General features: G+C 38.8%; 2 protein-coding genes across 3 annotated transcripts in view; one reads left to right on the top strand and one right to left on the bottom strand.

Annotated features, from left to right (window-relative positions):
- Positions 1-17,301, bottom strand: part of LOC6528985 (voltage-dependent calcium channel subunit alpha-2/delta-3) — a 39,542-nt gene extending 22,241 nt beyond the window's left edge. For both annotated transcript variants that reach the window (XM_015198659.2, XM_002089981.3), the window contains exons 1-3: positions 16,694-17,301; positions 12,543-13,050; positions 5,378-5,459 (exon numbers count right to left, since the gene is read on the bottom strand). In XM_015198659.2, the coding sequence (XP_015054145.1) occupies positions 5,378-5,459; positions 12,543-12,655 (195 nt within the window). In that variant the 5' untranslated portion in view covers positions 12,656-13,050; positions 16,694-17,301. The remainder of the gene's footprint in view (positions 1-5,377; positions 5,460-12,542; positions 13,051-16,693) is intronic.
- Positions 2,218-3,274, top strand: LOC6528983 (phenoloxidase-activating factor 2). Its single transcript, XM_002089979.3, has 2 exons — positions 2,218-2,323; positions 2,388-3,274. The coding sequence occupies exons 1-2, from the start codon at positions 2,267-2,269 to the stop codon at positions 3,210-3,212; spliced, it is 882 nt and encodes a 293-aa protein (XP_002090015.2). The 5' UTR covers positions 2,218-2,266; the 3' UTR covers positions 3,213-3,274.
- Positions 17,302-17,975: the final 674 nt, after the last annotated feature.

The raw sequence follows: 17,975 nt of genomic DNA, 5'->3' as shown, positions 1-17,975 counted from the left end.
ACGACAGCACGCGCCAGTTTTGTTTTCTTATATTTTTCGCTGTTTTTAAAGTTTGGTATTTCATGCGAAATGAGGGCACGCTTAAATTTATTTGCCTGCAAAGCAAGTAGAAAAAGAAAAGGCAATTTTCACATAAATTTGACCCATATTTTACTACAAGTGATGTGAGATGCGAGCCCAGCTGTTAGACAATGATCAGCAGCACTGTTAGCTGCACATCATCATTTTCCATATTGACAATAAAATCCTGTCATTTTGTCCATTTGTGTTGCCATGTTGTCGATAAACCCTTTTCTTTGCAGTCACTTTTGACAGAAAGTGGCTGCCATATGCAAGTTATTTGGTTGTGTAATTCGGCTGTCACCTCAATTTTCGTTGAAATATCTTGGGTAATGCTCAGCGGCTCAATAATATAAAAACTGAATTATTATAGCAGATCAAATACATGGTAGTAGTGCAATGAAAGTAGCCACGAAATAACAAAATATTTGACTTGATATAGTTCCAATAATTAAATAGAATAAAAGCCGATTTTAAAATAAACAAGAGAGAACGTTATAGTCGAGTTCCCCGACTATCTGATACCCTAGCTAGTGGAAGTGCGAAAGAGAGTCCTCAACACTGACAGTTTTTGGCGGTTTGTGGACGTTAGAGTAGGCGTGGCAGAAAGTTTTTTGGCAAATCGATAGAAATTTACAAGACTAATAAAAAAATCAAAAAATTCCAAAACATTTTTTAAAAGTGTGGGCGTGCCAGCTTTGGGCGGCTTGTGGGCGTTAGAGTGGGCGTGGCGTTTTTTTGCAAATCGATAGAAATTTACAAGACCAATACAAAAATATTTAAAAAAATTTTCAAAAGTGTGCGCGTGGCAGTTTTTGGCGGTTTGTGGGCGTTAGAGTGGGCGTGGCAACATGAATCGACAAACTATGTCTCTGGAGTCTGTATGCTTAATCTCAACTTTCTAGCTTTAGTAGTTCCTGAAATCTCGACGTTCATACGGACGGACAGACGGACATCGCCAGATCGACTCGGCTATTGATCCTGATCAAGAATATATATACTTTATATTGTCGGAAAGGCTTCCTTCTGCCTGTTACATACTTTTCAACGAATCTAGTATACCCTTTTACTCTACGAGTAACGGGTATAGTTATTAATAAGCTCAGCTAGCAGAAAAGCTGACACTTTTAATAAAGTTTCTTTGAACTTGCATATAAGAGATAACGATGTACCATTTCATTCACAATCAATCATTTGCGTAGGAAAATTAACATCGAATTCTGATTTAATAGTCTTAGCAATAAGATTATTTATAATATTTGTTAATCTTTAGCAGACTAGATCGACCTTACTGCGCAGTGTACGGGAACTACTAAATATTTTATACAAGTTGTCAATAATTCATTATTTTATAAATCGTGCTAAAAAATATGGCAGAGAGAGTATGCCAAATTCGCATTTGCCATTGAAACCGGTTGAATGTTGAACCCGTCTGAAAAACATATTTCATGACTTAGCTAGAAACTTTTTTTAGCTAGTCAGCGCTAAGCACTTTTGAGCCAAAAGAATACGGAAAATAAAATAAATGAATATGCGCCACGCACAGGCATTCCGCACAAATACACGCACACACACTCCCTCCCATTCTCATTGTGTTTCTCCTTCGTCGCAGCCATTTTGTCTTTGGATTGCTGTTGTCCTTGGTGTCCTTGTTGTCCTGCGACGCCTTTCGCATAACTAAACGTGTGCGCTGCATTTGTTTTACTTTTTATGGCGTTTCTTTAAAACGCCGAACGGAAAAAACAGCTACCCAAAATAGCAAAGAAAAAGCAGCTACAGCAAAACAACAAGAAAAAGCGATTAAATAAAAAGAAGAAAAACTGTGTGCGGTCCACACCTACAATGTGGCCCACTTTCCTTTTTAATATTCATTTTTTCCAATTTTCTCGATAACAACATATTTTTTTAAGGAACAACCATACAAACAACTACTGTGTCAGCAATTAAATGAAGAAGAAAATGACCTAAAGAAAGATGCCACTTTTAAATAATAATTTTTTTTATTTAGTTCGTCAAAAATTTCTTCCATTCAAAAATGGTTCTACATTTTTGAACGTATTTGTTGTATACACATAAAAAGCAAATAATCTTTCTCCCGAAAAACGAAATTATCTATTATTTCAAATCTTTCGTTTGATTATATAGGCTTTCGGAACGTGTAGCTTAAAATGTTATTTAAATTTGAATTGAGTCTCGGAGAGCTAACATGTTCGCTTGGACACTAATAGTGGCACTTTTTGTTTTTGGCGCGGCGGAAAATGAAGTACAAATATAATTAGTTTTAATTCAGATTTAACTAGTGTCTTTATATCCTTATTCAATTATAGAAAGCCGACCTTTTGCTAGTACCTACAAAGTGCGGACAAGCCAATCCAAATGCTTTGAAAGTGGACTTTAATATTACCGATGGTCAAGCAAAACCAGGCGAATTTCCGTGGACCATAGCTGTGATTCACAATGACAGCTTAGTAGGTGTTGGCTCTTTAATTGCCCCAAACGTAGTTCTCACAGCGGCCCATCGGATATTCAATAAAGACGTGAAGGATCTTATCGTCAGCGCGGGAGAATGGAAGTACGCAGATCCTTTGGAAAAATATCCAATTGAAGAGGCGGATGTGTCAGAAATGGTTATTCATGAGTTGTTTGATTATCGGAAAGGAGAAAACAACTTGGCGCTGCTCTTCCTAAAGGATCATTTCCCAATCACATTCAAGATTAATACCATCTGTTTGCCCACCCAGAGAAGATCGCATACTTCCACTCGCTGTGTGGTGGCTGGTTGGGGTAAAAAACGGTTCAGCGATAAGAAACAAACAAGCATCCTGAAAAAAATTGATTTACCGATCGTACCCAGGGATGCATGTCAGGAGAAGCTGCGAAAAACCAGGCTGGGCCCAAACTTTACACTGCCTCGTGGGTTGATTTGTGCCGGTGGCGAGAAGGACATTGATGCATGCACCGGCGATGGTGGTGCAGCTCTTTTCTGTCCAATGACCGAGGATCCCCAGCAGTTTGAGCAAATTGGCATTGTCAACTGGGGCGTGGGTTGTAACGAAAAAAACTTTCCGGGGACTTATACAGATGTTTTTGAATATAAGCCATGGATTGATAAGCATTTGGAAGTTAATGTATATTTACCCGATGATAATTAATATGCAATTATATAATTATTTGAATCCAAAATATAGTTCATCCCACTTCTACTACTTCTAAAGCAGTTTTTTTATATTTTTTAATCATTTTAAAATACACAGAAGGGTATAGTCGGGTTCCCCGACTATCTGATACCCGTTACTCAGCTAGTGGAAGTGCGAAGGAGTCTTCAAAACTGACAGTTTTTGGCGGTTTGTGGGCGTTAGAGTGGGCGTGGCAAAAAGATAGAAATTTACAAGACCAATTCAAAAATGAAAAAATATCAAATTATTTTTCAATAGTGTGGGAGTGGCAGTTTTGGGCGGTTTGTTGGCGTTAAGGTGGGCGTGGCAACATGAATCTCAACTTTCTAGCTTTTGCAGTTCCTGAGATCTCGACGTTCATACGGACGGAGAGACGGACAGACGGACGGACATGGTCAGATCGACTCGGCTATTAATCCTGATCAAGAATATATATACTTCATATGGTCGGAAACGCTTCCTCCTGCCTGTTACGTACTTTTCAACGAATCTAGTATGCCCTTTTACTCTACGAGTAACGGGTATTAATAGCGTTGAAGGTTGATGCCAAAGCGAAAGGCGTTAACAAGGCCAACGTTAACACAACCACTAACAACAAACGTATCGTAAAAAAAAGGACAGATCAACCTACACACGCACAAACTGGTATGATATAAGGCACATATAAATACATGCCAACACACACATAGACACATAGACCATTTCAGCCAACCGAACAACGCGGCGAGTACTTGATATTTAATTCAATCTGGGCAAAGGTTTTCATTTTTTGCCGTTGTAAGCGACGTGCGCTTTAAATTAACACAAACAAACGTTGTCAGCGACAGCCACACACAGCAGCACACGCACACCGAAACACCATACACACACTTACACCCACAACGGGCCCAACAACAACAATGACACATACACGTACAGCAGAGCAATAGCAACAAGGCACTTGACAATTACAGACTCAATGACAGTCGCAGCCAGCAAATTTATTTGCATTTTAGCTGCTTTTCTGGCTCCGAATCCTGTCGCTTCCTCCGCAGCACTCCTTTCTCTCACGTCCCCTCGTCCCGCCAGGATCCTTGTTCTTTCTCCTGCCCTGTTTTGCTGCATAATTTACCCGATATTTATACCCTTATTTGGGGCCGGCTGGGCCTTCAGCAAGTCCAGGCCATACTTTACTTCATTTAAAAAAGGCCCATGCGCTTATTTCAATCCATCAACACTTTTAATGTCACCGAAAAATTGGTTTAACCTTTAAATAAAAAGTATTTTCAAGGCTTTATTTCGGAGTATTAAGTCAGTGTACACTTTCTTGGCTATTTCCATGATCAATATTATAAAAGCTTTAAAAAATTATTATACATTGATTCATGATATTAGGTTATTCAAAGTAAAGATTTGTACTAATAAATTATTTTGAAAGCATAACTTAAAAACTATTGGCTCTTTGTTTTAAGCTCTTTAAACACTACAACAACATCACTACTTCCGTTTAATCATAAAATAAAATAACGTAGAGTATAGGAAAACGCTTGTCTTCTGTATGCAAATCCGCAGAAACGTAACATCCTCGCACATAATGACAACGTATAGTATACAGTCGGCCAGTAAAAGCAGTCCACTAACTCAGGCACGTCTGATTAAACGCAAAAGTACGCGACTTTCTGAAACCATCTTCCCCTACCGCAGGCCACGCAGTCAACCGAATCCAAATAGCAGCGTGACGTATACTTATATCAGCCCGCTTAACCCACGATTTAACCCCCCAAATTAGCCCTATTTGTGTTTAAATTGCATTAAGGCCAACAGCAGGCAACAAAGCAAATCCAAACAATACAACGTACACCATATCAGAGGAACCAAATAAGAACGTCAAAGGAACACACAAAAAATTGACGCATTTGCTAGTTAAGCTCCCTCTAAGCCGAGCCATTCGAAGCTTTTATCGATATATACTTGCTTTTCGATAAGTTTAACTAAGTGGCCACAGAGCTTAAGTGAATTTGTTTCGACTAAACCCCAGCCAAACAATCGTAGCCATTAACCCAGGCGATTGGTCGTACCCACATGTCAGCATTATCAGATAAATATGCTTATATTATCACAGCCATCGAATTTCTAGAAATTTCGTCCACGTAATTACTTACACTTTTGATCTCGTTCATTTTGGTAAATTGTCGTCCAAACTCCCACAAGTCAACGCCGAACTTCAAGGCCCAATTGCGAACCCTGAAAATGTAAGTATAAAATGGATGAGTTTAATCAAAATTAAATTTGCACAAGTCTAATAATAATTCTAAAAGTAAAGTTAATGTTGTTATTTGTTGTATATTAACCGTTTTGTTGTGTTCAATAAAACTTGGGAATTAAGTGTAAATTTCCACATTTGCTTAATGTACAGAATACTCGTACAAGTATCGTTAAAATCGTTCAGGTCATTACCCTACAACTCATCGACATGAGGCTGATTTTAAATCAATTTAAATCGATTTAAAATTTCGCATAAATTATTTCCAACTCATTATGTTTAAGTCTACGATTGTTTAATGATAGCATTATATATTTGGCTGCGGAAATATTGCAGCCAATGTTTGTATAAATACATAATAATAAGTATAAATATAAATGTACTTGGCAACATATTTGGACTGTATTTGCTAATAGGTAATAGGTAGTCCAGTAGTCCAATTCACTAGAGAGAAACCCAAGACAGCAGCAAAACTCATTACAGAGGACCATCGAATGGGACGGGGAAAACTCTCAAGAGTCAAGGGGTAACAACAGGACCAACAGCCAACTATTGTGAAAACATTTGCCAAACATTTATAATCTAAACGCGAAAGTCAAAAGCAAAACAAAAGCAGCCCAACGAGTGCTCATAAACCAAGTCCACGGAGGGGGGAAATACGTCTACAGCAACAGAAAATTGAAAATACGGGAGGACCCGAAGTCGGAGTGTTGATACAACCAAGGAAAACGAAAAAAAAGGAATATTATAAAAAAAATTACGAACGAAACAACGAGCAAAAAGAAAATCAAGTTGAGCCAGAGTAAAGACCTTGCAGAATAATGCCCCCAAAAATATTTGGACAATTTTATGGCATTATCTGCAATATCAATACTGTGGCAAAGAGGGGAAGGTAGGTAAAGCAAAGGAAACTTGAACCGCAGCCACGTTGCGTATACGCAATGTTGATTATGTTGGGCCGACGGCGAGCCACCATACCAACGAGCTCTCTCTCTCTCTCCCTGCAATCTAGATACAAAATAAGCGCATGTTTATATGGTATACGGCCAACAAGGAAGGAGGGTGGTGAAAATTTGGTTGGGGGTGAAGAGACAGCAGATTGCGATGGGAAGGATGTGCAACTGCAGCCAAGCGGGCTACAGACAAAGTTTTATGGCTCGAGCGATGCCAAAAATGAATTTAAATTATATGAAAATTGTATTATAAACGGAAACTCCAGAGGAGCCAGAAACCAGAAGCACCAGCATCTCTTCCCGCATCTTCGTGGCCCGCAGCAATAAAGCGTAGACAATGGAGCGAAGTAAAGTGGCCAACAAAGTGATTGAAATTGGATAATGCTGATGGCTGGCAACAACAAAGAGCTGGCAAAATGAAGGTAGGGTCAAGTGGTCACAATTAAACGATATCCACACCGTGGACTTGTTAACTATAGACGGGTTGTTGAAACAAACGAGTTAAAACGAATGTAATATAAATGTTAATGACGCTTTCAAGTTGTTGAGATCGTAATAAAGTAGAATAATAAGAAAGTATATTAAGTAGTTTAAGAGTAGACGTAAGATGTAATTGAAAATATCGAAGACAAGCTTGGCGAACAAAAAAACCAGCAATTATCTAGATTTTCTCAAAATAAAATCATGTTAACAAACACAGAATATTTGACACAACATTCTTGAAGCTCAAAAGCAACTTTTTAAAACCTTTGAAAAATATATTTGCAGTTATCTAAAACAAAAATTAGGGCTTAAATATAGCACTAACTTCTATTATACTTTTAATTTATAAAAAATACGCAAGAAATCCACGCACAAAATATGGCGAATGCATACACACACATCAAAAGTAACACGAAAAACATTGAAAATCGGGTCCAAAGCCGCAAACTGCAGTGAAAGGCCATCAACGTCATCTTTTTGGCCTGAAGTAGAAGATATTCTTTTTGTAGATTCTTTGAATTCCTTCTGGTGCTTGTGGTGGCCGGCAAAACAAAAAGTCATATTTCTACACACAGATATTCCTTCCTCTTTCGTATTTTTGTTGCTTGGCCAGAAACTTGACAATGGCTAAAACTATGTATACGAGTGTATGTTCGTGACGATGAGGCGGTGGGTGCTCAGGTGTATTTCTAGTGACTTTCAATTCTGTCTCAGCTTTTTGAGCACGAACCAACTACGTATGTCATGCTCAAGTACCATATGTATATGCATACCAAAAGCCATTGAACCAGTTCCATTGCCATTTTCACTGTTTTGTTCAGCTCGGTCGTTTCACGTTTGTCTAAGCAGTTTCTCACTTTTCGGGTGAAGAGTTTATGCTAAGGCAGGTGGAAATAGACTGGCGGTGGTAGTAGTAGTCCCTTAGAGTAGGTCAATGGGTTTTTTCCATTTTGCATCATTGAAATGGAAATGAGTCCCCTTCTGACGCTGCCAACAGACTTGAATGCGCAATCACAAGAGCGAACTTCAATGCAACCCTCAGCGGGTGAAGAGATACTAAGAAGTTCGAGCAAATAGCATGCGGAAAATAGAATCTGATTCCAGTAGAACTAACTTAAACCTGTTATGTACACAGTATACACGCAGTGCAATTTTTTAACCGATTGGGTGGTATTATTATTATTATTTTCCCATTCAACTAATTTAGCTACATCCGTTACTCGTAGAGTAAAACGTTTCCGACCATATAAAGTATGTATATATATTCTTGATCAGAGAATCAGTATCAGGATCAGTAGCCGAGTGGATCTGGCCATGTCCGTCCGTCTGTCCGTCCGTATGAACGTCGGGATCTCAGAAACTACAAAAGCTAGAAAGTTGAGATTAAGCATACAGACATATAACTTAGAAACAGCGCAAGTTTGTCGATTTATGTTGCCACGCCCACTCTAACGCCCAAAAGCCGCCAAAAACTGTCAGTGTGGAAATTTCTCCTTTGCACTTCCACCAGCTGAGTAACGGGTATCAGATAGTCGGGGAACTCGACTATAGCGTTCTCTCTTGGTTTTACTGGATACGTGATAGTTCGTTTTTATAAACATCTATGACAAAACTGTGAATCAACTAAATTACGGAGAGTCACTCATTTCTTTTGGCCAGCTTAGTTAAATCTATAAAGATATGGATGCTTCGTTTTTCCTGGTCGATTTTCTTGCCAACAATTCAGTGTGAAGACTAATTAATTTGTCGAAACACGACAAATAATACTATGTGGTAATTACGGCTGGTGGCAGGTGGAAATTAAAAACCAAAATAATGCGCTAGACATGGCACTGTAGTCGCTTCTGTTTGTGTCTCTGGTTCAGCTTTAGCTTTATGCACTTTCACTGTCATTTGTCATAAGTAGTTAGTGCTCTGTTTGCTTACTTTTTGTTGATTTTCCTTTATTTATTCACTTAAGCCGCCTCTCCACGGTAATTAGATCTGTCACGACCAAGAGAAAGAGAAGAATTGTGTCTTATGCAAAATGGTTTAAATCAGCAAATGTGCCAGTTGCACAAAACAATACCATCAAATAGAGAGTACAAATTCGATGTAACTCACAAAAAAGTTATTAATATATATTTTTTAATAAAATTGAAAATTACATCACTGTGGGTATTCCACTATCCTATACCCGTTACTCAACTAGTAAGGGTGCGGGGAAGAAATTTAAAAATTCTTTTGAAATATTAATAAAAATTGTAAAAAAAATCAAATTTTTTTAATATTATGAATATTAAACAATTTTTTGTTTTTAGAACGGGCGTGGCAACGTTCTGCAAAGAGTAGGCGTCACTATAAACTGCTTAGTTAATTTCACGAAGAAAAATTCGTTTACCACGCCCATTCTAACGCCCACAAACCGTCCAAAACTGTCACGCCCACAGTTGATTTTGTTGTGTTTTTTATAATTATATTTATACCCGTTAGTCGTAGAGTAAAATGGTATACTAGATTCGTTGAAAAGTATGTAACAGGCAGGAGGAAGCATTTCCGACCATATGAAGTATATATGTATGTATATTGATCAGGATCAATAGCAAAGCTGCCACGTCCACACTTTTTCATTTTTATATTGGTTTTGTAAATTACTATCGATTTGCAAAAGAACTTTTTGCCACGCCCACGCCAACGCCCACAAACCGCCCAAAGCTGTCACGCCCACACTTTTAAAAAATGTCTTGATATTTTTTCATTTTTGTATTGGCCTTGTAAATTTCTATCGATTTGCCAAAAAACTATTTGTCACGCCCACTCTAACGCCCACAAACCGCCAAAAACTGTCAGTGTTGAGGACTCTCCTTCGCACTTCCACTAGCTGAGTAACGGGTATCAGATAGTCGGGGAACTCGACTATAGCGTTCTCTCTTGTTTTTGATTCTTATTCGCACTCCCACTAGCTAAGTAACGGGTATCTGATATTCAATTTTAGCGTTCTTTGTTTTAATGCAAAACTTAATTTCTCAAACATTTCAGTAATAATGTTCGAACAGTTCATTTCAACAAAAGAAAAACTAATCGTTTTTTAACAACATTTTTTTTTTTGACATGCAACTTATATTTTAGGGTCCTGAAGCTAAAAAGCGTTTTTATTTTATAAATGTAATAATATAAATTATTAATTAGGCAAATATATATCCTTATTTATTAAGAACAGTTCCAAATGGACAATTTAAAAGCCTCTCCGGCATATAGCGAAAGTCCTTTAATTCGCTTAATTGCTACCGAGTTATGTGAGTCCTCGAATCGATCGCTCATCTGCAGGCCGTGTCACAAAACGATTCATGTAACAATCGTGTTGACACAGGAGAGCATGTCCTCTCTTCCACGATTTAAAGTTTTCTGGCCACGGCACGTGACCCATAAGACGCTGTTAATGCAACTGCCTTCGAATGAAAAAGGATACGAAGGAGGAAGGGGATGCTTAAGCAAATGAGGCATGCATTAAAATGGCGATGGAAGATGGCTGCAACTACAACTGAAAATGAGGCAAGTGAATGGGCAGGCGAAGTGGAGAGGCCTATGGAAAACCCGTTTAGTTCGTGAAGGCCAGTCCAAAGGGAAAGCGAGCCAGCCGAGGAAGAACAACGTTTTCGACTTCGCCTTCAATGGGCAGCGGGATTTGGGTCAGAGCAAGGCATTGGGCACAGTAATATTTGCCTGCAATAGGACCAGAATCCAGAAACAGGACCAACTTCATCATCGTCACCATCGGGGCATGCCAAGACATAATCGTCAAAGCTGGACCCTCAAGGCAGAGAAAACTCGAGCGGCCTGCTTGCTTTCGCCTCCTGCCAGCAAAGTTGAAATAAATTTAATTGAATTTCTGCAGTGACATAAAGCAAACGGCAACGTGGACGCCAGGGTAGAAACGGGGAGAGTTGAGTCGAATGAAACCCGGCCAACAGCGAAAGCAAAAGTTTGTTTTTCAAATTAATAAAATTTATTTTACGCATGTGCCACAACATGTCAGCAGTCCGAAAATAACGAGAATTAAAGAGAAGTCAAGAAGTTATTATGAAAGGTCTCGAATATTAACCAAAAGTTAAAACTGATAGGCCGGAAACGGAGATTATCTTTTAGAATACTTGCCTAATAGGTTAACAGGAGGATAACAGCGGTTCAGAAAAAGAACTTTAATTTATTTCAATTAAAATAAAGTAGCTCCAGGAAAGCATAAACTAAATAAAAGTTTAAACAATGTAACCACCGCAAAAATTAGTTTATTAGAATTGTCCTCGTTCATTTTTCCTTGCACAGCAAAGCTACCCGAAAAGCAGAACTGCTTCAACAAATAACTAATTGAATTTCAACACAAAAACCCCATGCCAACATTAATTTCAATAAATAAAAGTGACATTAGATACAAAAACAGAGCCCCCAAAAAAATCACTTAGTGTGTCTGTTCCGGTTTCTGGTCTCTGCCAACCCATCGACCCCCGACATTCATATCAGACGACAGTTGTCCTTCCCTGCAAATGGCAGTTGGTTTTTGGGTTAATTAGCCAAGTGAGCGTTGCGGTTACGTGTGCTGTCTTTCTCTGCATCACCGAACCACCGCACCACCCATCAGCCGCCGTGTGAAGCTAATTGCAAAATCCTATTATATATCCATTAGATACGCACACTGTGAACCGTCAGGCAAAAAGTAACGCGTCGCCACATCAGAAAGTCAGACCCTCATATGTTCTCTACCAGAATGTATAAAGTTTATAAACATCTTGTCGTATACTTAATGGGAAAGCACTTCCTTCATTTATGCCATTTTGTCATTCATTATTTTTCATTTATGAACATTTTTAATGAAACTGGCTGTTTCTAAGGCTTTTTCGTCAATATGCTTCTCGTACGAAAACGATAACTATAACTATAAAGATCAAGCAAGAAGGATGAGCGGATTTTATTTCAATCTGTGCGTGATAAACAAAGTAATAATCATAAATAAAATAAATAAATAGGTCTATGAACGCAAACGAATGGCAAAAGTTTTACACGAGAGACTTTAGAGCACATAAAATCCTGATGCATGAACATATTTATATACAATTTAAATACTGAACTGAAACGTTATGGATTATTAAAAATTTTTTTTTTTTTTTATATTTTCGATATGCAATAAATGCCAAATTTTTTAAAGTTTTATCAATTTAATGGAAAGGTGTAATACAAATTACAAAACCCAGAATTTTTAAACTTAATAGTTATCATTTATTTAATTGAACTGGTAAAATTAATTTTTTGTTGCTTCTTAGCCTCTAATCTATAAACATCTCACTTCACTCGTCAACACACCAATTATTTATGCAACAAATACCGCCCAATCAAGAGTAAAAACTGTTTAAATTTGCATACGTGTTTCAGCAGTTTGTTGGATTGTTTGCGAGAAATCGGGGTACATTATATATATATTTATACATTATATGTATATAAAACAATGAGAAGGGGATAAACGTTTCAGGCACAATAAACAAATTTTCAATTAATTTCCTGTCCGAGGAAATTGCCAAAATATTTGGCAATATGCATAATTGAAAGGGTTGGTACTCCCATTCGGATGTCAGATGCTGGATGATGAATAATACTTACTCGTTGTGCGGTATATCCTCATCCTGATCGGCGGACGCAACAAATATGTGCATTTGGAATATTAGCACACCCAGCACAATGGCCACGAAGCAGCTCCAATGTTTGCTCTCCATTTTTGCTTGTTTTGCTGTCCGTTTGCGTATTTATGTGGATCAATTTATTTTGGATTGTTCACGATTAAATCCCGTGTTTGCGGCTAGACTCACTATCGATTGCTTTTAAATTCCAAATGTATAAATTCTATTTGTTGGGTTGAACACCACAGAACAGTTCAAATATGAAATATACTTCCCGGTTTAATTGATTTTTTTCACCTATTCACACTTTTTGGATGCGTTTTCATATACTTGCTATAATCGCTTGAAAGTCACAAATTTTTTGTTGCCAAAAGTCTGTATTGTATTTTCCGGGTAAGTTTAACATTGTTTTATACCTATTTTCCCGGGTTTTGTTTTCTGTTTACTATTGTTAATTGAGCTGGGATATGTCGTTAAGTGTGTGTTTTAACCTGAAAAAGAACAAATATTTATTATTTAATGCCAAAATGGTTATCAAGTTAAGGTAATAGCTTAACGAACACTCATACAATGTTTTAACGGTTGTAATGACTAAATTGTACATTTAGTATATGAAACAAGAGAGAACGCTATAGTCGAGTTCCCCGACTATCTGATACCCGTTACTCAGCTAGTGGAAGTGCGAAGGAGAGTCTTAAACACTGAGAGTTTTTGGCAATTTGTGGGCGTTAGGGTGGGCGTCACAAAAAGTTTTTTTGCAAATCGATAGAAATTTACAAGACTAAAACAAAAATGAAAAAATATCAAAACATTTTTCAAAAGTGTGGGCGTGGCAGCTTTGGGCGGTTTGTGGGCGTTAGAATGGGCGTGGCAAAAAGTTGTTTGGCAAATCGATAAAAATTTAGAAGACCAATACAAAAATGAAAAAATATTAAAAACATTTTTCAAAAGTGTGGGCGTGGCAGTTTTGGGCGGTTAGTGGGCGTTAGAGTGGGCGTGGCAACATGAATGACAAACTTGCGCTGCTTCTATATCTTGGGAGTCTGTATGCTTAATCTCAACTTTCTAGCTTATGTAGTTCCTGAGATCTCGACGTTCATAAGGACAGACAGACGGACAGACGGACGGACAGACGGACATGGCCAGATCGACTCGGCTATTGATCCTGATCAAGACTATATATACTTTATATGGTCGGAAACGCTTCCTTCTGCCTGTTACATACTTTTTAACGAATCTAGTATACCCTTTTACTCTACGAGTAACGGGTATAAAAATATGTAAGTTCTATCCGCTGTTTCTGTTTAAAATTCGAAGAGGTAAAGTACAACGAAATCTATGGATACATTAATCTATCCAAAAATGAATTAAATATACGAAAATTTGACCTGCGGCCTTGCTATATGTATTTATTTCATAAATAAGCCAAATAGAACTGGTTTACAAATAGTTTTATTTTGGTTCACAAACAGACCAAAAATATTTCAGTAATATATGTTTTTACGATTTTGGTTGTGGGTGGGGACAAGGGCTGAGGATGGTCCTCTGGCTGCATGTGGATTTGACCTAGAAATGCGTTTCCACCCACCGCCCCACACAAACACATATCCACTAGCATAACTCACGCACACAAATGCAGAAAGGCGCAACTTCGTGGTGTATTCGATCTCGAACTCGAATCTGGCGTACATGCGCAGTATGAGAAGGCGGCTACACACATTCACCCGAACTCCTGGATTCGCCAGAGAATCGTCCTTTTTTGTATGGGCATGCCACCCCCTAACAGGGCGCACATTGCCATACATCCGGACCCAGAACCCTTGTGTGCGTCCCCAAGGATATCGCGTAATAATTTTCATTAAACACGCTGCAAGCCTTTGCCTGTTCCGCAGGCCAACAACCACATCCGCAAGAAAGAAAGAAAGAAAGACAATTTATTGCGGCCAATACGCACTCAGACATCTACAAACCCGCCTCTGCGTCCTCCACCTCCGCATATCTAAATATGTGTATATATAACCGGATTTCGCACGCTTTTCTGATTCCCTCTCCCGTTTTGTCATCTGCCTCAACATCAAAAAGTTTGACAGAAGTGGAGCGCCATCCACGCTGGGAATGCGACATCGAACCGGCACCACATGCAGAACCAACTGAAAGTCAACGACTTTGTTTCAGGCCCTCAAAAGTAGGCAACTTTACTCATAGTCTAACCATTGTTGCCTCATATGCCACAACTTGTTTAAATCTTTGCCTAAAAAAATTCGTAATTATGTGAAAACTTAATTTTTTAGCATCTAACACATTGTTTTATAGTTAAAACTACCTATTCCATCAATCGCACCTGGCCAATCACCAAATCGGTCGAAAAACTTACAACGATTACCGAAACTAATACGAAAAATTCAGCTCTCGTAGAAGCCCTCAGTTCCCGAGAGGAATAAAAGGAATTAAAAAAAAAGAAAAAAAATTCCATCAATCAAAGGATTCTGAATCAAAAAATGTTTCACATAAGATCCTACAACTAAAATTACATGAACATATAGAAACTTTATAAATGCCGAAAGCATCGTGAAACATTTTGACGATATCTTATTGTTAATTATAATCTCCATTAGGACCTTAAGTATCTTTAATTGCAGTCCAGATAAATTGACTTGACCTCAAAAAGATACTCCAGTATAGCTCTAATACATTAGGATTAATTAAATGAAAAATACAACTGCATAAACATTTGCCTAACCGAAAAATCGCACATTTAAGATCAAACCATCGTAGTTGCTATCCGAAGAGGTCTGGAGTAAGAAAGATGAAACAAGTTAATAGTGATAATAAAAATAAAAGCATGTGCAACGTGGCGTATACGCAACGTTGGCATCAGGCAACGTCAAACGGACGAACCCATTGTTGGAAAGTGAAAGTTTATAGTTGGCGCACGTTCATAAAGTTTTGCGTGTTATACAAAAGATTTATTATATCGCATATATCGGTAGCTCCTGCCATTCTTTTTTCCATTTCCCTATCCTGCGCATTCGTCCTTTCCCATCCCATTGTGCCTCTCTATTTTGTTTGCCTTTGCCGTATTATGTTTGGCCTGACTTTCTGGTTTTGTTTGGTCCACACGGAGCGCCAGCTTAAAAGCAATATGGCCTTGGGAGTTTTCGTAATGGAATTAATGTGCCTGTGAAAATTTCAATAGGACGGAGTACAAAACTTTGTACAACCAAAAACCGATATGTCTGTGTGTCTGGCTGGATAAAATGTTGATAAGTTATAAATCTGTTCAATGTTCGCCCTCAAACAGGCCATATGACATATTTATTGTCACATTTTGAAAGACAATTTACTTATGTATTACTGATATAAAAACTGAATAGGTAAATAAGAAGATTTTTTGGGAACAATTTCGATCTAATTATTTGCAAAACAACGTCATAACTTAGCCCATGAGATCGAAATTTTTTGCCATTGATTTTTAATAGGTAGACATCTTTGACAGAGATAGACGATAAGGGACATAAAAACGTGATGCCCAATAATAAAATAAAATCCTCAAAATGACTTCCCGCACACACATCCTAGCATGCAGCGTATATATTTGCTATATATGGGTAAACAGCTTACAACGGTGCAGAGGCAGGAGCCTTGGATGGGGATTTATGGGAGTTGGGGAATTAGAAGGCCAACCAGACGTTACGGGGTATTGGTCAAGCCTTGAGATTTTACGCAGCTGCGTAAGCTGCGTGGCTATAGTACAGGATAAACCGTTATTATGTGCCCTGTGCACACTGGCAGGGTGTGGGTGTTAGTGCTAGTGTTGGTGTGTTTGTGAGGGAGTGTGCGTAGTAGTAATAGTAAAACGGCGTAGCAAACTTCTTTGGGCGCGCAAAACGCAAGGACCTCCACGAGCACACATACACATACGCACACACTAAAGCAACATTCCTTCTTCGCTCGAACTGTGATTTATGCTCATAGCAATGAAAACTTTGGCGAATTTATGGGAATTTAGTGATTTTCGGCAACGCTTTCGTTAGTAATTTGGCTTTTTGTTTTGCACATTTTATTGTGCAATCAACGGGGGCACCCTGGTTCTCTCCAAAGGACTCTCTTTCTCTCGCCCACTCTCTCACTTACTTGATGCTCCGGTGCGCGCCAAATTCGCAATTTCGAATTTCGAAGTCGAGTGTGCGAAAGTCTTGACCAAAAACAAAGTGGCCAAGGTGGCTAAGTGGGTGGGTGGTGCAGCGGGGCGCAGATTTGCCGACACTTTTTACTACGCGACTTTCGAACTGGAGAAAGCGGCGCGACTCGACGCGAGAACGAGAAGCGCGAACAGAGAGACGAGACGAGACGAGAGATTTATTTTGCTGCGCGGCTTCGTCCCTTCGGCTTTTTGGCGCTCACAATTATTGCACCACCACAGGCACTCGCTCACGTACATACATTATACATATACACAGATATCTGTATTGGATTTTTTTCAAAGTTTGGATTTTGAAGATATTCTGAGGGGTACAGAGATTTTCGAACTGGCTTTGAAACTTTAAACCAAACTTGAGGGCCAGTCAAAGCCCGTTAAGCCTTGTAGTGTGAAAATTAATATTGCACTTTGGGTTCGTACTTCTTTCCTCTTTATGTTTTATCGGTTTAGCGGATTGCATTGGGCAGAATGGAACTTTCGTTTGGACGCGGTTTCTGCTCGGAACGCATCCACACTCGCCAGATTCTCGCCACGAACTGAGTGCGCTCTTGGGGCCAGATAGCCGCTCTTGGGGCACGATTCCTCGATACCTCGCTATTCGAAATCGCTCCTCTCAACTCGAATTTGGTCAAAACGTTAGGGGTTGCTTCCCGCCAGTGCTGCCAGATGACTTCGTTACCCTCTGTTAACCTCTACCACATCGCTAGCGGTTTAGAATGTTAGCAGTTAGCAATGATATCGATATGAACGATATAAAGATCAACCGTTGGTGTCACCTTTATTTGAAATATAAAGCGGTTCATTTGAATGGTGGTTCATTAAACAGAGTAGCTTCTGAAATGACCTACAGATAGTAAATTACCCATATATTTTTATATAATGAAGGCAAAGATTTTGTGACAACATGAAAGAACTGCCTTTTCATATTTCTATTTATACCCGTTACTCGTAGAGTAAAAGGGTATACTAGATTCGTTGAAAAGTATGTAACAGGCAGAAGGAAGGGTTTCCGACCATATAAAGTATATATATTCTTGATCAGGACCAATAGCCGAGTCGATATGACCATGTCCGTCTGTCCGTCTGTCCGTCTGTCTGTCCGTCCGTATGAACGCTGTGATCTCAGGAACTACTAAAGCTACAAAGTTGAGATTAAGCATACAGACTCCAGAGACATAGACGCAGCGCAAGTTTGTCGATTCATGTTGCCACGCC

The sequence above is a fragment of the Drosophila yakuba genome, chromosome 2L (assembly GCF_016746365.2).
Source record: "Drosophila yakuba strain Tai18E2 chromosome 2L, Prin_Dyak_Tai18E2_2.1, whole genome shotgun sequence".
Lineage (NCBI taxonomy): Eukaryota > Metazoa > Arthropoda > Insecta > Diptera > Drosophilidae > Drosophila > Drosophila yakuba.
Note: the sequence above shows the minus strand (reverse complement) of the source record. Positions and strands in the feature narration are given on the sequence as shown.